At 32.1% G+C, this 19911-nt stretch overlaps 1 protein-coding gene across 7 annotated transcripts in view; it reads left to right on the top strand.

The window, feature by feature from the left end:
• ZNF280D (zinc finger protein 280D) overlaps positions 1-19911 on the top strand; it is a 119322-nt gene that overhangs the window by 31508 nt on the left and 67903 nt on the right. For all 7 annotated transcript variants that reach the window (XM_082647887.1, XM_082647888.1, XM_082647889.1 and 4 more), the window contains 5 exons: positions 3170-3287; positions 8307-8477; positions 8622-8731; positions 16618-16841; positions 19752-19909. In XM_082647887.1, the coding sequence (XP_082504013.1) occupies positions 3170-3287; positions 8307-8477; positions 8622-8731; positions 16618-16841; positions 19752-19909 (781 nt within the window). The remainder of the gene's footprint in view (positions 1-3169; positions 3288-8306; positions 8478-8621; positions 8732-16617; positions 16842-19751; positions 19910-19911) is intronic.

The following is a 19911-nucleotide window of genomic DNA, read 5'->3' as shown; positions in this document are numbered from 1 at the left end:
CTTTGTTGCGGTGCGCAGGCTTCTCCTTGTGGTGGCTTCTCTGGTTGTGGAGCCAGGGGCTCTAGGCACACAGGCTTCAGTGATTGCAGCACGCAGGCTCAGTAGTTGTGGCTCATGGGCTTAGTTGCTTCGCCAACATGTGGGGTATTCCCAGACCAGGGATCGAACCCATGTCCCCTGCATTGGCAGGTGGATTCTCATCCACTGCACCACTCAGGAAGTCTACCAGGTATTGTTGAATAATGTGTGCCTGCTCCCTGAAACTGTGGTGCTTACATTAGCCAGAGTTATTTCCTAGGAAAGTGTTTAACAGTATTAACTTTGTACTTCTGTTAAAGAACTGTTTTAGAAAATGTAGGTGAATATTATCCATTTTTTTAAGTGTAAATATTTGAAGAAAATATCTTGAAGCAAGATTGTGCTTGGTTACAATTAAGTTAGATGGCATCACAGATTTTTTTTTTTTTAAATGTTGCACGTTAAGGCTCAAATGCAAATATCTGTCTGTTAGGCTTCAAATTCTTTGAGTGGCTTGGGTTACTTCGATACCCATTTCCATAGCAACTTCTTTTTTTTTTAAAACAGCAACAATCATTTATTTAGTCACAGATCTGCAATGCGTGCAGGGTATGGTGAGGAAGGCTTATGCCTTTTTAAATTAAGAAAAAATTTTTATTGAGGTGTAGTTGACATACAGCATATTTGTTTCAGATGTACAGCATAATGATTCAATATTTGTATATATTGTGAAATGATCACCACAGTAAGTCTAGTTAAAGTCCGTCACCATACGTCGTTACAGAATTTTTTTCTTGTGATGAGAAATTTTAAGATCTCTCTTAGTAACTTTCACATATGCAGTACAGCATTATTAACTTTAGTCACCATGCTGAACTTCACATCCCCATAATTTATTTATTTTATAACTGGAAGCTTATTTACTTTGACTCCCTTCACCCATATTTTGTTTCTATAACTTCCCATGGACAAACTGATGTCAATAGAAAAGTTAGTAGTAAACCAAAATTCTTAAAATTTATTTGTCCCTTAATTTATAAGCACAAAATAAGCAAAACCTTCCTGTTTGTATTTTGAAATAATATGTATTTTGTTGGGAAAGTTTAGAAAGAGAGAAGTGTACATACTGTATTTTGATTTTTTCCCCCCTTCAAACAGTGTAGATTATATCAGTCAGAACCAAACTATATACACAGATGCGTATTTCTCTTTTTTCACTGAACATTCTACTAGGAATGTGTCACTGGATATTTCTCAAAAACATATTAGTGGTTGCATGGTAATCTTTTAATTTATTTAACCATTTTTCCATTGTTGGACATAAAGATTTTAATTTTTTGCTGTTAAAAATAATTCTCCAATAAACAGTTTCACTTCCTTACTATAAATTTTTAAAGTGGAATCGTTGGATGAAAGGATGTGAACTAATATAAAGCCTGTGATAGCTGCTGCCACAATTTTCATGTGGAAAAGTTATACCTAAATATAGCTTCTATTTTGCCAGTAGTATATGTTATCATTATTTTTTAATTGATAAATTTTAATTTTATTTCAAACTAATTTTAGACTTACAGGAAATATAATACAGTATCCCTAATGCTGACATTTTACTTATCAAAACTAAATTGCAGACCTTATTTGAATTTTACCAGTTTTTCCATTAATGTCATTTTTCGTTCCCAGCATCCTATTTAGGATCACACCTTAACAGTTTGTTGTTTCTTCTTAGTCTCCTCATATTTTTCTACAGTTACTTACTCTTTGTCTATTATGACCTTGATAATTTCAAGAGAAGTGGCAATTATTTTGTGTTATGTAATTGCCATTGTCTTTACTTGCATTTCTTTGACTAGTAAGTTGGGAAAAAAGTTTTTTGTATGTATTGGTCATTTGTTTTTTGCTTTTGAAGTGCCTCAGTTTATGCCCTTTGCCCATTTTTCTCTTAAAGTGACTTTTTCCCTTTTGATCTTTAAGTCTTGTTAAATCTTAGAGCTTTTGCTTGTTATATATTATGACTCATAGAATGGTCCAAAATCACTCTAATGAGAGCTCACTCTGTACAATGATGGTCTTTTGTAAATAGAATTGGGTTCTATTTTTGTGTATGTGTATCAGTATATTTAATATATAATAGTTTTGGAATACATATATATCCCTAAATTATATTGACCACATTTTATGATTATTTATATTAATATATGTGTGTGCTAACATATAAATTTATACTGTCTTATATTTGACTATATTATGATTCATTTCATACTTTTCACTCTTGATATCTTCCTGTTAACTGGGACCACACTTTCTCCTGATGGAAGGTCTGAAACTTTCCTTGAGCTCCAAGCACTTCAGGAATGGAGCAGGTGTCCCAGATCAGTCCTATAAACAGCTTCCATTCTAAACCCTGTGTGCCTAGCTTTCTTGTTTGTTCATCCTGCTGACCTGGCAGTTTTGTATTTGCCCTAAGAGGCGGGAGATTGCCTGGCCCAGCATGGCTTTCCGTAGGGTGCTGGGAAGAGGGGGGACCCATTAGTTTTCTTTCTTAGACTTGGCTTATAAATTTTGCCAGTAAAGACGATCCCAAAACTCATATCATGTGATGTGTTCATCCTTAACCCTGATGCACCATACTGCAGATTAATTCCCAGTATGTTTGCCCTGATATTTTTATCTGTGGGGTTTATAGAGGTATAGAAGCTTCTAAAATTGTACGTATGTCAGAATATTTACATATTTTTTTCCTTGCTTTTACCCAAAGATTTTGGTAAGTTCTATTATTTGCTCTTTGATAGGAATCCTGCATTTTTAGTGACTCTCTGAAGTGTATCAGTCTTACTGATTTAAAATGGGTTTGTATGTTTCTTTTACCTTGAAAAAAAATCGGGCTAGAATTTTCCCCCCATTTTAATTGACTAGTCAGGAACAAGCCAGCTCTAAGTAATAGCTTGCTTTCAGTTTTAGTAGGTGATAATTTTGGCATAATAGTAATAATTGCTTTTGTGTTTTATAACTTATTAGTAATGGAGTCATCAAAGGTTATCCTTATAATATTGGCATACAGTTAAATTTACCTTTATAAAAGCTTATGAAACAAAATAATTATAATTATGTTGAATATATGTAATGTTCTTCCTTTGAAATATTTTAACAGGGTTATATAACGAAGTCATCACGAGTTGTTTCTAATAATTCTTCAGAGTTACTGTTTGACTTGACCCAGGATACAGGATTACCACTTTACCAAGGAGGACCAACACTTTCTATAGCAGGTTGGTTTCAGCACTTTTTCAAAAAATTAGAAAAAGAAACTTGATGAATATGCATATGGAATTGACTTTCTGTTTTGAAGTCCATGCCTTCAAGTTAAGTTTTTCACATATTGTAAGGTGTAATGGCGCTAGTAGTTCTCGAATGCCTTTTTAGGTAGTTTTAAATGAAATCTTATTTACTAATAGAATATTTTATTTCTTCCTGTTAATTAAGTAGGCTAACCAACTTTGACCTTGTTCGCACTTGGCATTAAACATGGCCTGAAGAAATCTTTATTTTTATTTTTTTATTTTAATTTTATTGGAGCAGAGTTGATTTACAATGTTGTGTTAGTTTCAGGTGTACAACAAAGTGATGTTATACATATACATATATTCATTCTTTTTTAGATTCTTTTCTCATATAGGTTATCATAGAATACTGAGTAGAGTTCCCTGTGCTATACAGTAGGTCCTTTTTGGTTATCTATCTGATATATAATAGTGTGTGTGTTCATCCCAAGATCCTGATTTATCCCTCCCCACCACGTTTCCCTTTTGGTAACCATAAGTTTGTTTTTGATATCTGTAAGTCTGTTTCTGTTTTGTAAATAAGTTCATTTGTATCATTTTTAAAAATTAGATTCCACATATGAATGATATCATATGATATTTGTTTTTGTCTGACTTACTTCACTTAGTATGATAATCTCTAGGTCCATCCATGTTGCTGCAAATGGCATTATTTCGTTCTTTTTATGGCTGAGTAATATTCCATCGTATATATGTACCACATCTTCTTTATCCATTCCTCTGTTGATGGACATTTAGGTTGCTTTCATGTCTTGGCTATTGTAAATAGAGCTGCAGTGAACATTGGGGTGCATGTATCTTTTCGAAGTATGGTTTTCTCCGGATATATGCCTAGGAGTGGGATTGCTGGATCATATGGTAACTCTTTTTTTATTTTTTTAAGGAACCTCCATACTGTTCTCCATAATGGTTATACCAATTTATAGTCCCATCAACAGTGTAGGAGTCTTCCCTTTTCTCCACACCCTCTCCAGTGTTCATTGTTTGTAAACTTTTTGATGATGGCCATTCTGACCGGTGTGGGTGATACCTCATTGTAGTTTTGATTTGCATTTCTCTGATTATTAGTGATGTTGAGGATCTTTTCATGTGCTTTTTAGCCATCTGTATGTCTTCTTTGGAGAAATGTCTATTTAGATCTTCTGCCCATTTTTTGATTGGGTTGTTTGGTTTTTTTGACATAGGGCTGCGTGAGTTGTTTGTATATTTTGGCAATTAATCCCTTGTTCGTTGCTTAGTTTGCAAATATTTTCTCCCATTCTGTGGGTTGTCTTTTCATTTTGTTTATGGTTTCCTTTGCTGTGCAGAACGTTTCAAATTTAATTAGGTCCCATTGTTTCGGTTTTTATTTTCATTACTCTAGGAGGTGGATCAAAAAAAATATTGCTGCAATTTATGTCAAAGAGTGTTCTTCCTGTTTTCCTCTAAGAGTTTTATAGTGTCTGGCCTTACATTTAGGTCTTTGATCCATTTTGAGTTTATTTTTCTGTGTGATGTTAGAGAATGTTCTAATTTCATTCTTTTACATGTAGCTGTCTGGTTTTCCCAGCACCGCTTATTGAAGAGTCTGTCTTTTCTCCATTGTATATTCTTGCCTCCTTTGTCATAGATTAATTGACAATAGGTGCGTGGGTTTAGTTCTGGGCTTTCTATCCTGTTCCATTGATCTATATTTCTGTTTTTGAGAAAAATCTTAAAATAATATCTATAAGTTAGAAAAGTCCTCTGATATCCTAAATACTCTGTTAAAAGGAATATTTATTATGTTCTGTGACCACTAGTATGGAAAAGTGTATGGTTATAGTTAAATTCTCAATTAGGTTAGTGTGTTTCTATTCAATAAACGATTTAGGTATAAAATATGATTACAGAGTGCTCTTATAAAGTGGCTGCACTAAATTTGTCTGTAGTCATTACTCAGTAAATGCCTATTGAAGGAGTAATGAAATTTCCCTATTGAAGAAGTTACTTTTATTATATACTATTAACAAAGTTCTTCATTAACCAAAAATAGATTAGTGTGTTATGAAAGAATTTTATCTAATTGAAAATTCCTTGTATAGGCAGTTATGCTTTGTATACTAGCAATTTTGATATATTTCAGATATTTGACTAAATTGAGATTTGGGGGAATTTTTAGATTTTTCACTAATAAATTAGTGTGGAAAAATTACCAAATGCTTCCTGATTTTTTAAATAGTAATATCAGTACCTAAAATGTTTTTCCATTTAGATAATATTTAGTTGATATTCACTTCTTTGGGTATCACCTACAAATTTGTAAAAAACTAGTTAGTAAAATAGGTAAGAACCAAAAGAAACAAGGAGAAAAAATAATTGTCTTAAGTCTGGTTTTACAAAACACGTGAACTTTATTTATAGAAAAAGTCTGAGTTCTTGAAACTTCTTGGGGCTAAGAACAATGACTCCTGCTCTCCTTCTAAGTTTTTTTCTGCAGAGAGACTTTAGGCTGTAGATTTGAACTGCTATTCTTAAGATTTTTGTAGCCTTTAGCATGTCTTTACGCTTCAGTTTTCTCATACTATTAAAATGGAGATTTTATTTTTCTTATTTAATGCATTCATTCTCCAGACCTTCAATCAGCCATTTGTAGATATAATTTTAATTCTTGCTCTATTTCAGTTAGGGCTTTCTGAAGCCCAAATAAGATAAATAAAACGTGAAATGCATTATAAGCTTTAAAGGACTCTACAACAAATATTTGTTATGAATGGTAACAGGTGCAATATGTTCAATAGCATTAACTGATCAAGGTCAAGTGATCATGGATATTTGGAGAGAACTGGGTTTGAGTTTGATCTTGAATGAGAATAGGATTTTTACTGGCCGAGATAGAGGTGTTGAGTGTGGGAAACAATACAAGCCAAAGGCAATAGAGATGTTAAAGGGTCAGAATTTAAAACTCTTAAATTCAGAGTAATTTTATTTCTTATGTTAAAAAATACTTATAATAAAAGTCTGATGTACTATCTAGGCTGTTATATAATCAGAATATTAATCCAAAATACCAGCACTCATTAGCTTTTCAGGTAACCTCAGCATCTCACAAGAATGCTACTGTGATTACACAGAATGTTTCCTGCGTTCCCATAGTATAGCCATAGCCGTCAGTAATCACATGCTTTGAAGATAGGAAAAAAAAAATCATTTTTATGTTATCTCAAAGGATGAAACAGAGGAGCCAACTATTGTAATACTCTTATTTTCTGGGCATATTTCTCCTTATTAAAAAGCAGACAGGTGAATCTATTACAATAATTTTTTCCCCTCTGAAGTAAGTTAAGATATAAAATATTAGTAAAGATAATAGCTGTTTTTTATTATTGAATGCTTTCTATGTACTAGATGTTGTGTTGGTTGCTTTTAAAAGTTATGAAATTTTTTTAGTAATGATAATAGCTTTCATTTATTATTGATTGCCTTCTTTGTACCAAATATTGTATTCGGTGTTTTAAATACAGTATCTTATTTGATCTTAAAAGCCCTGTGTTAAAGACACAGACCTACTAGAGAATGGACTTGAGGATATGGGGAGGGGGAAGGGTAAGCTGTGACAAAGCGAGAGAGAGGCATGGACATATATACACTACCAAACGTAAAATAGATAGCTAGTGGGAAGCAGCCGCATAGCACAGGGAGATCAGCTTGGTGCTTTGTGACCGCCTGGAGGGGTGGGAGGGAGGGAGACGAAAGAGGGAGGAGATATGGGAACATATGTATATATATAACTGATTCATTTTGTTGTAAAACAGAAACTAACACACCATTGTAAAGCAATTATACTCCAATAAAGATGTTAAAAAAAAAAAGCACTGTGTAAAATAAGGTATTATAACTCTTACTTTATAAAAGAACAAACTGAGGCTCAGGGAAGTTAATTAAATAAGCCAAGAATACATAGCTATCAGTGACAGAGCCTGGATTTGAACTTATCCTGTCTGGTTTAAAAGCCTGGAATATTTCTAGTGTATTTACTGCTTCTACTTTTAGTGTACAGTTGGGAGCATTAGAATATGATGTGCAGTTTTAAAATCCTTGTTACCCAGCCTAGTTATAGCCTAAATATCCCCATTTCCCTTGCTAATGCTCTGAATAAGGCTAAAATCCTTTAGCAAAAAGGTTATAGTTTTCAAAGTAAGACTTCATTTAGGAATGAAATTCCTGTAAAAACAAAATTTTATGCAAAAGTCTAATAAGTAAAATATAAAAGCAGAGTTTCTCTGTCAAACACACCCAGGGTATTCCCTAAGAGGAGCCCATTAAGCTCTGGGGAAGATAATTTGAAAACCATAGTATAATACTAACTCTTTCTATTATGAACCCTTTCACATGAATGAATGAGGTTTTATCATTCAAGATGAGTAGTTTCCACTTTGTATGTAGGAATAAATGGGTAATATAACCTAAAGCCATCAGTAGACCACCTCTTAGTTAGGTGGACAAAGCTAACTTTTCATTAGACATTTTAAGTCATTAAATAAAAAGCTTCTAAAGTGTCTCTGTAAATTTTGGGTTGTTTTTTTTTTTAAACAAACTCACGCACTTAAGCATCTAAAGTTAATTCATTTGTGGGAACCCTGGCATATTCTTTGTGCTTTAACTTTTTTTTTGTTTTTGCTTGCTCTGCCTTCTTTCATAATAGCTGTTTATATATTTCTTTATTTGAAGTTATATTTAGTATTGCCTTACATAGAAAGGTATTTTATGAATAATTTGAATATATATAGTATATAATAGATACTTATACAGTTTCTTTATATCCCCTAACTTTTGATCACATCAATTTTTGTCATTATTTATTGTTATTTGTATGATGTGATAATTCAATTATATTACATTTAATTTCACTCCAAAGTATTTTTACTTAGTTGTAAACAATGTTCTAAAGTCTTTAAAAATATTTTCTCACTATTTAAATCATTATAGGTATGAATGAAAGTTCATTTTTATCAAAACGTCCTTCTACTTCTGAAGTAAACAGTGTTAATCCAAAAAAGTCTAAACCCAGTGAAGGTGTTTCTGGAACAAATTCCTCAACTGTATTTTCTTCAGTTAAATCTCTTTCAGTGACATCTCCCCAGGCTATGCCATCAAAAGGTAAATATGAAATGTAGCATATAAAAAAGAAATTATAGTATTTATATATGAATTATAGAAATTGTAATACAGACTATCAATAATGGTTATTGAAGGTTAAAAAGTGATGAATTTTGAATCATATATATTTTGAATTTATTTTAGGTACAAGTATCTCATCAAATCAATCTAAAAATGGAACACCTTTTCCGAGAGCTTGTCCAAAGTGCAATATTCATTTCAATCTTTTGGATCCTTTGAAAAATCACATGAAGGTAAAACTTTTTCAAAATTTAATTTTAAAAAGGTTTGCAAATCCCTAAAAATATTGATTGATTTGCAGTAAATAATGATTTGTTCAGATACTTAGTTAAGAAATATTCTCATATTGGTATTTACATATGTTAGGTAAAAGTTTATATTCATAACGATTGTCTTTATATAAGATTTTAAAATTTCTTCTGAATCATCAAATTTAAAAAATTGTTCATATACATTATAATGTCTGCTTATTGTATTCTAATTTTAAATGAAAATAATGCATTGTTCAGAATATCTTATTTACTAGCTTATGCATACTTGAAACTTCTTAAAAATAGGCATTTTATTATGTGTTTAATATTTCATATAAGTTAACAGTTCCTTTAGTTATCTTTTTTGTTCATACTAACATGTGCATATCATGTTACACAATGAAAATCTTAGTTTTACTTTAATTTCAGCACTCAGGCATAAACTCCAAATGATGGAGGATTTTATATGAAATAATTGTTTTAACTTAGTCCAGAATATAGTTTGTGTAATTGTTATAAATTAATTTGAGCTTTTTATTGGTATGAGAAGATCCTGAAATTAGATTTTAAGAAATTTTCAAAGTACAAATGAAATAGGAGGTTTAGGTAACACTTCACTTAAAATATTTTGGTAGATATTACAGTACCCTGCTGTGTCTATGGAAAAATAGCCTGTATTCCTCTTCTGTGCCCGGTATAAATGCAAGGAAGGGGGAAAGAGACAAGAAAAAAGGCAGTGTAGATCATATGGAGAAAAGAAGGAAGGAGAAGGATGCAATGGTAAAGAAATATCTAAGGAAAAGTTTCAGGGATTGCTCACTGTTTCAGGGATTGACAAATCTTTTTTGAAATTCAGTATTTTACAAAAAAAGGAGAAAAAAATAAAGGAACTTTTTTATTTTAAATATAGTCTCTTTATTTAAATACAAAACTATTTGGTCTGTGACTACTTCTAGCTCGCAGTATGTACTCCCTGATAATTGCACTTTGTGGTTTGTTCTTATATGAGAATTAACCTGTACAAGTGCTTTCGGTTTTCCTATTTATGTAATATTTTGATGAGATAACCTGATGTTTTTTCATGTTTTGCATTTTGGACATAGGGAAAAAAGAAAGGGTTAAATTCTTTAGTTATCTTTAGTTATTTAAATAGGTAATAGTCATATGATTCAAAATTGAAAAGTTTACAAAGGCATACAAGTAAAAACTCTTATCCCTGTCGCTTATTTACCTGGTTCCCAGTATGACTCTCAAAGAAAATAATTTTTATTAGTTTGTTTTCTATCCTGCCTGGTCTTCTTTCTGCATAAACAGGTGAACACAAGTGCTCTTCTTTTCTGTTTTGTGTACAAGCTGTAGCACATTATATATACTGTACCTGGTGAGACTGGCGATCATTTTCCAAAAGGTAGCTTTACTTCCAAAACATATTATAGCATTGTTTGTGATTACTCATATTAGAAACAATCACAACTTCATATAATATTCATATAATAAAACACTATTCAGCATTTTTAAAAAGGATGGAATCTCTAGAATGATGATATGGGAAGATAGCTCTAAGACATATTATTGAACTAAGTTGAATGTATTATGAATAACTTATTATATTCCTTTATATCATAAAGACATCTTAGAGAATAGTCACCAGATCTCAGACAGGGAAGTATAAAATTATGGAGACTTTATGTTCTAGATTATGCATTTTATACATAAATTATAATTTACAATAATAATTTCTATTTTGAAAAAAATAAGATTTTTATATTATTTGTAAACGATTTTTTTGCTTTTATTATAGATAAGTAGATGACTGTACCACAGAAATAATGTTTTCTTTCAATGAAGAATACCTAAAACATAATTCAAATATGCTACAGTAATAACAACAATATACTTACCTGAGACCATGTGAGACTACTAAGCTTTAAATACATATTTCATTTAATCCTTAGAAAATTCTTTGAGATAGACATTTTTCTCATTGTTTTATAGCCAGTTAATTGGCATAACTGGTATTCAAACTTAATGGTAAAAAGCTCAAGTTCTCCCAAATACTTATTATTATTCCCCTTTTGACAAGTGTATGGGCTATTTAACTTGAAGATAGGTACATTATTTCTTTTTAGGGAATTTGATATTTATCAACCAGATCTAGCTTATTAATTACATTATTTAGATTTCTATAACTTATTTTTTTGTTTACTTGCTCTGTCATGGATTGAGAAATACCACATCTCAATCCACATCTTTCACCACCAATATATTTTTTTGCTTTATTGCAATTCTGTTTTAAGATTGTTGCTATTATTTGTGATACAGATGAATTTCTTTTATAACTGTATTGTGAATGCATCCTTTAGCATTTTTATAAAATGTCCTTTTTTGTTTTAAAGTTTAATGACTTTTAGGCTCACCCCTTGTTTTCTTCTGGTTTCTATTTGCCTAGTGTATTCTTTGTTTATCCTTTTATTTTCAACCCTTTTGAGTGGCTTTGTTTTAAGTATGCCTCTTGCTTTAAGCAGAAAGTTGTGATCCTATAATGAAAATCTTTTTTGTTTCAGTAGTTGAGTTAAATTTACTTATTTTCATAGATGTGATAGGTTTATTTGATCTTGGTTCTGTCACAATTTTTTGCTAACTCTTTTCTTCCTCTCTCTCTCTCTCTCTTTCTTTCTTTTACTATGTTGTTGCTTTACATGTATGTAATTTGGGTTTTTAGGGAAGTTGTATTTTTGTTTTCCTTTTTATCCTTCTAATTTTAATGTTAATATAATTCCAGTAGTCTTCTATTCCTTTGGCTATTCTCTGCTATTAAAATTGATTAAAGTAGCATTAAATTTCCTATTCTTAACCCCATCCTTACCTTCTCTCCTACTGATTTTAGTCAATATTATCTTTGAGTGTACTATTTCTTTGTACTATTGAAAATGCTCATACCTGCACTTCTTTATTTGGTAGCTCTAAATTATATTCCTTGATATACTGCTACCATATGTAAAGCGATCTATGAACTCTCTTTACCTCATACTTATTGTCCTTTTACCTCCTTTTAGTTTTTATTTGTTGGTTGTATCATTTTTCCATTGTCAGGGCATATGACATTTTCATTCAGTTTTCTTAACCTTATGTCCATATTTGTTTTAATCCTTTTCCACAGTAAATATATTCAGTGCTCATCACCAGTCTTTTTGTTATGGTTCCTTTGGTTATCTCTTGTTTGACTAAAGTTCATCCCATAGTAATTTCCTGAGGAAGGGCCTGAGAACAGTATTCTTTGAGTTCTTTCATGTTCAAAACAGTTTGACTATAGTCCATTCATGAAAGACAGTTTGGCCAGATATAAAGTTGGATCCCACTTTATATCTGGTGTTGCTTTTGTTTTACAATATCAAATGTTTACAATATCTAATGTTGCTTTTGTTTTACAATATCTAATGTTGTTGTTAAGAATTTGGGATAAGTTTGAATTATTTTGCCCTTTATAAATGATTTGCTCTTTTTGCCTGGCTGTCCAGAGGATTCTTTATTTTGAAAGACTGATAATTCTACAGTGACTTCGTGTTGAGAATTTTGGATCAGTCTTCTCTGACATACAGCATGTTCTTTCAGCTTGTAAATTTGTGTCTTCCTTTATTTTAGTGCAGTTTTCTTGATTTGTATCTTTAAATTCCATACAATTGTTTTGTTATTTGGGGGGCTGGGTGTTGTCCAGTACTCATTTGTTCATTTGTTCAATGTCCTTTGGCATATTTGTGATTTTCTTCCTAATCCTTTTAATTCTTTCTCTCTTCCTTCTTCTCTCCTCTCCTCTCCCCTCCCCTTCCCTCTTTCTTTTAATTTACTAAGCTTTTCTAATTTATTTTATTTTCCAACATCTGTTCACCTGTGTACTTTTCTAATTTGTGTTTAGCTATCTGGTTTTATTTTTTTTCTCTACTTTTACTCTTGATTTTGCCACTCTTTATGTCTTGCCATCTCTTCTTGCTTTTTGGTTTTCCGAATAGACACAGTTGCTTCATTAAGTTTTTTTAAATTTATGGCAAAAATTTTGGCCCCTATTTTCATCTGCATCTGCTCTAAGGTGTTTTTGTGAGAATTTTACACTTCCTCAGTTTATCTTAAAGTATTTTTGTTTAGATGTAAGTTCCTATCATATTGAACAAGTTAGATTTTCTTGGGTTAGTTGTTTTGTACAAAGCTCCTTTTGGGAAGCATAAGTTGCCAGGATAATCTCACAGCCTATTAGCTGGTTTATACAACTTCTTCCTGTAAGTGTAACTTGTGTGTCTGATTTTATGTGTAGCATTCCTTTTCTGTTTCTCTGTACTGAATGAGGTTTGAGGAATTTCTGCCATCCTTCTTGCTCCAGCTCCTACACTTGGTTTTGCAAACAAAGAACATAGATTTGCACTTCATGATGTGTATTTCACCTTAGAATATATGTTTTCCTGACACTTTCTAAGGTCTGTTAACATTGAGTTCTTTTGACTTCTCTGGTCGGCTTCCAGCTGCCTGTCTTCTGCCTGATCTGGCTGCTTTTGGTAGTGCTTTCATATGTTGTGGAGTCTGTGGATTCTGACTTTGAGTTTTAATGAAAATTAAATTTTTGGAATTTGGTTGTTGTGGTTTTTTGGATGTATCTCACAAGGAGAAGGGAAAAATGTTGACTTATGTAGGATGACCATATGGGAAGGTTTTTTTTACTATTTAAAAATGGTACCCCTTCTTTGCTCTGGAAATCCCATCTAAATTTTTAGGTACTAACAAAGCAACAGAACATGGTATATCTATTGGGAGGAGTAAAGATTAGAATGGTGTTTAGATGTTATCTACTGTTTGTCAAATTATAGTATATGGCATTAAAGTGTTTAATATTTGCAGAATGACTAACCCAGGAAATGAGGGATGAACCTGGGGTTACAGTGAAGGGCTAGAACCAAAAGGGTACTAGGGCTGAATAAAAGGTGACCAGTTAGTGTTGGGCCATAGCTCAGCCGTGCCATCCATCACTTGTTCTGTCTTACCATAAAACTTTAAATCTAAGCCTAGTTCTCATTTCTTAACTTACTTTCTTGCCTTTTGGATATTTTCTGTAAGATACTGTCTTCTCAATTACTAAATCCCCCAACCTTCTTCAGTGCACCTCATCCATTCTTGGTTGTCAGTGGTTTATCATTCAGCTATTTTATAGGAATATGAAACATTGTTTAAAGGATATTGTGAATGAGATTTGCATGTTTATTTTTAAAATCTGGTCCTATCTTTTCTGTAGAACAAAAAAGAAACTGGAAGAACAGCAAACAATTTATCGTCTATAATGCATTTATGAGTATTTAGGGTAACAAACGTTTATAGATGTACTAAATTAGACATTTCTGGAGAATATAAACCTTGCAGCACACTCTACTGTAGATTACATAGATTATTTTATAGATTTCAGAAGAGAATCAATTCTCAAATATGACTCAGAGTAACTCATACAGTCTGAAAGCCAGATTTAATGTTTGAGTATATAAGATTTTCCACATTTCTAATTAGTGAGACTATTCTGTATTACGTCATTTTGTGCATTATAATTTTTTCCAATTGATGTTTGAGATCATCCCTATAGTAAAACTGCAGATAAGATGAAGATTTTTTTTTTTTTTTTTTTTTTTTTTTTTTTTTTTTGCGGTACGCGGGCCTTTCACTGTTGTGGCCTCTCCCGTTGCGGAGCACAGGCTCGGGCCGCGCAGGCTCAGCGGCCATGGCTCACGGGCCCAGCCGCTCCGCGGCATGTGGGATCTTCCGGGACCGGGGCACAAAGCCATGTCCCCTACGTCGGCAGGCAGACTCTCAACCACTGCGCCACCAGGGAAGCCCAAGATGAGGAATTTTGTCTATCAAAATGATGTTACTGATACACATCATTTGTAGTAAGACATATATTAAATCATTTTTCTAATAGTGTTGGTGAGTTTACTCTGACTCATCCTTTTCTCCATTTGTCCTTAAAGTCAAAAACAACATTTTTAGACTTTAGCTTTCTAAAGTCCTTTGTAACAGTGCGACTTTTTTTTTTTAAATAAATTTTATTTATTTATTTATTTATTTATTTATGGCTGTGTTGGGTCTTCGTTGCTGCAAGCAGGCTTTCTCTAGTTGCAGCGAGTGGGGGCTACTCTTTGTTGCAGTGCGTGGGCTTCTCATTGCAGTGGCTTCTTCTGTTGCAGAGCACGGGCTCTAGGTGCACGGGCTTCAGTAGTTGTGGCTCGCAGGCTCTAGATTGCAGGCTCACTAGTTGTGGTGCATGGGCTTAGTTGCTCCGTGGCATGTGGGATCTTCCCAGACCAGGGCTCGAACCCATGTTCCCTGCATTGGCAGGTGGATTCTTAACCACTGTGCCACCAGGGAAACCCCAGTGTGACTTTCTTAAGTTTGAGCTCTTAAATATTATGTGTCTCAAGAAGAATCTAGAAACATAGGTAGCAAAACCTTTCTCATTTCCCTCTTTTTATTGTGGTTTCATTTCAATTGTGTTTATTCAGAGTGGTAGACTACAGAGGGTCATGTTGTCTTAGAGAATTAATACCCTTATCCTAATTAAGCTTATGGGTGCAACCTTAACTCCTAAGCATAAATTATGTCACTTTTTTGTCAGTTCATTTTATTTAGTATTTTTTTCTCCTCTCTTTTGGATCTATTTCAGATTTTTTGTGTGTGTTCTTTTCCTCTGTAGGTTTCAGAATTGACAAGTGAACAAAATAAGTGCAATCGAAGGAAATATTATAGGTCTGTCTTGCATCAAAAGTCCAGTTTCTCATGTGACACAGAAAGTTTCACCAATAATGTAACATTTCAGTATGGCAGGAGAGGAAGTGGATTTTGTTATTCTTAGAAATGGAATAGAGTTGTGTTTAGATTTTCAGACTTTCTTATGATGCTACTAATTTATGAGCTAACATGTTTAGGAAGAGTTTAAGTCAGTTGGTTTATGTTGTAAAAGAATTACGTAGGTGCCTTGTTAAAAAATATAGATTTCTGGGCTCTACCTCTAGACTTTGTGGCTTATTGGTCTGAAGTAGGCCCAGGAATTAGCATTTTGACAAGCACTTCTGGTTTTTCTAATGCAGGTCTTCCTTGGATAGCCCTCTGAGTAAAACTGCCTTAGAGATATTCTAAAACTGAAAATTATGTACAATAAATTAATTATCTTGTTGGAAAAAAAAAGCTCATGTATGAAAGTGTTTCATATTGGAACCAGTTTATATGACATCTTGATTTTCCAGATGAGGAACTAAATTTCCCCGTCAAATATATAAGCATTCTAGATTTCAAGATGTAACTGTTGAAGCTTTCAAGACATGACCGATGGTTCTTTATTTTTTCCCTATGCATTTTTTAGCACCTTGAGTCTAAGAAATGGCAGGTTAGCTGTGCTCAATATCCAGTTCCAACCAGATATTATGATATTTAGTATATATATAGTTAAACATATACATTATAGCATGTAAAACTACATTTCCATTCTGTACTCTGTCATGGCATGGATATGAACAATGTTTAGTTTTAATTTAAATGTTGTTAAATATTTACATCTGAAAAGAAATTATAAGGAAAAGACTATTAGATCAATAGTCGAGTCTTGGTTTTAAGGTTTTTCTTTTCTTTCTTTAAAAAATTTTTTTTAAATTAAGATAATAGATGTTTATTGTTTGAGATTTTGAGAGTATGTATACGCACCACAAGCTTTTGGTGAATATTTTTCCAGATATATCGCCAAGCATAGTTTTACATGGTCTGACCTTAGTTGTAAACAAAGAACCGTATTTTTGGTTTCTAATTGTTTTAAGAGATAAATAAGACTTCTGTTTTTTCTCTTTCAGTACTGTTGTCCAGACATGATAAATAACTTTTTGGGACTGGCTAAAACAGAATTTTCAAGTACAGCAAATAAAAGTAAGACTGTTGATTCAGAAAAAGGAAAACTGATCATGTTAGTTAATGACTTTTATTATGGAAAACATGAAGGAGATGTCCAGGAAGAACAGAAGACTTACACAACCTTTAAATGCTTCAGTTGCTTGAAAATTCTTAAAAATAATATCAGGTATGTTAGCATTTATTTTTATCTCTACTTGAAAATTGGAATGCTACAGATATAAATGTTGTATCTTTATCTTGCATTTTTAAACGTTATTCTAGATAAGAGATTTTAACACTTTGCACTAAGAATGAAGACATATTCTCTTGTTAAAAAGCTTTTGTCCTTTCTTATATTTTAGAGTTGACTCTTGGATCCAGTTAGTTGTATTTCTTTAAAATAACTTAAGAAAGGACAAACTTTATTTCAAATAAAACAAAATTAACTTCTTTTACCTATATTGTCAGTGATCTAGGAATTTTCATGAGATAATTTTCATATTTAGCTGCTTTTGAATTTTATTTTTTTTCACACCACAAGAAGAACCACCTATTTATGTTTTGTCCAGTTTGACGTCTTATATACTAATCTTGTTTAATGCTCAAATCCCATAAAAGAGTTAGTTACAAGAATAAAATGAGAAGACATATTGATTGATATTTTTATTGGTTACATAGCTTGACATTTATATTTGGTAAGGTTTTTTACCATCATTTTATTATAAAGATTTTCAACATTCAACAAATTTAAAAATATTTTGTAATGGACACTTGTATACTCATCATCTTGATTCTATCATTAACATTTAACTGTACTTGCTTCATCATATAGCTATTCATCCTTCCTTCAAACTATCTGGGTTTTTTTATGCATTTCAAAGTAAGTTGCAGATGTCAATGTACTTCCATCAGTTGAGGCATGTGTGTGTACAAACATACGTATGCATAACTTTTTATATTTACCCTTGGTGACTATTATTTGTAATTAGCATTCTTAGGTACCTGTAGTTTACTTGTAGACCCAGCATTTATTTTATTTTCCTGTGAGTTCTTGGGTCCAAGAAGAAGCATATAGAAAAACCCTGAAATACACTGTGATAAACTCCTATAATAATTATTTTTTATGGTAGTGCTTTATAGTTTTAAAAATTCTTTTACGTATATTATTTCATATAAGTTTTCACATTTATCTCCTTTCATCAAGTTTTAACAGCCATCAATAGCTAATGATCCCAGTAGCTTAACAGAAGGAATATTGTACTTCGAGATATAACACTGAAACAATATTACAATAGAACTCTTTCCCCTATTTTCACATTTTTACCATTTTAATAGTAAAATACACGAGAAAAATCATGTTAATATAGTAAAGTGCATAGAAATATGGCTCCCCTGCTTAGTTCTTTGTTATTCTTAAATGTTATATATATATGATATTAGAATTTATTTCAGCAGTAGTTTTTTTATTTTCCTTTGAGATTAACACATTAATATTAAACATATGAAAGTAAAAATTTTCTTTTTTTTGTTATTGTTTCAGAATACTAGTTACATATTTCTAGAGTGTCCTAATATCTAGAAATTTTAAGCAAGCAGCACCTGGTAACATCCAGGAATTGAGCTTTTTTTGAAATACTGATTGTTTAGTAAATGTAACCTTAATAGAAAACAGTTTATAACCAAAGAAGTTCAATATGTTAAGTAATATTTTACCTTGGTAGTAAAAACTGGGAGGGTAAATTGATATTTGTAGAGAATGGTAAGAAGCTGATAGCTGTAGATTTCTGTTCTCTGCCTTGTCAGCGTATGGTGTTTTTTCCCCTACATTGAGTGTCACCCAGAACAGGTTTATTTTATTCTGTGAATATCCTTGCAAGATGTTTGCTTTTTTTGTTTCCCTCATTTCCATGTTGGTTTAAGTAGTATGAGCTCCTGATGGGGGCCCATATAATAATTGAGAGAAAGCTTGCTAGTTAAGAAATCATTTTATTTAGATACATTTTAATTGCTGAAAGTCGTAAGCTGAGCGTTTAATGGCTCATGACATTTTCTCTATATCTAAATATTTAGCCAAGACTAGGATTTCCTATAGGTGTTTGTAGAGCTGGTGTAAAAACCAAAGGAAGTCTAAAAGATATTTCAAAGTGTACCATAACCTGTACTAAAGAGTAGCGTTATGTGAGGTGTGAAAAAAAATAAATGTTATAACCTTTATGATGATTGCTTTCCAGATTGATGATATTATCACTTAATTTCAACATTATTTCCTGTAGTGACTCAAAGTGAGTAATTGTTAATAGTTGACCCCGTCTAAAAATTGTTATTTTGATTGAATAACTTTACTTTCAAATTCAGCAAAAAGCTTCAGTAAGCTCTTTTAAATAGGCATTCCCATTTATATTGCACTCTCTGTTGTGGAAGGTCATAGTTCCTGCTCATAAGAAGCCTTTTTAGGGAAGCTGAAATAGCAGAATGTAAAACTGAAAAATGGACGTTGCCTACAAAGGGCACAGTCTGCAAGTTAAAATGAACAGTCTTTGCTAACAGTAAACCAGTATCATTAAATAAGACAAAAGGTTCTTGTAATTGTAGGCATTAAAATTGCTATTACATGCATTTAGAAACCAAGACACAAGTAAAAATACCAGTAATTTGTCTTTTAAGCAGCTAGAATTTAATGTATATCTTCATAGCTTAAGAGATTTCTCTCATGACTCTGTAGCTGCTTTTGGTGGTAGAGTTTCCTTCCTTTCAGTATTTTATTTAAAAATGTAAGTAGTATTTCTTGTATGGAGAAGAAACCTGCTGTTTTATCTTTAAAAAAATTTTAATAATCTGAAATGATCAAGAGAGCAAATTAGTGATATTTCAAATTCATAATAACTATTTATTTTAAAACAAGGATGAAAAGATGTTGACTTAGTTACTTAATAAAAGTGATTATTTAAAGTGCACACTTTTCTAGAGGACTTTAGGACTTTTGAGATTTTATTTTCAGTAATCATATCTCTAATTTTAAGATTTAGATTCAAGTACTTATTTGTGAGATTTTTGTTTTTAAATCTGAATTTTTGCACCTGTTGACAATCATTTATAGGTTTATGAACCACATGAAACATCATTTGGAACTTGAGAAGCAGAGCAGTGAAAGCTGGGAAAACCACACCACCTGCCAGCACTGCTACCGTCAGTTTCCCACACCATTTCAACTGCAGTGTCACATTGAAAGTACACACACACCCCATGAATTTTCTAGT

This window comes from Grampus griseus (genome assembly GCF_964374135.1).
Source record: "Grampus griseus genome assembly, chromosome: 2".
NCBI classification, from domain to species: Eukaryota; Metazoa; Chordata; class Mammalia; order Artiodactyla; family Delphinidae; genus Grampus; species Grampus griseus.
This window is presented reverse-complemented; position numbering and strand designations above follow the sequence as displayed.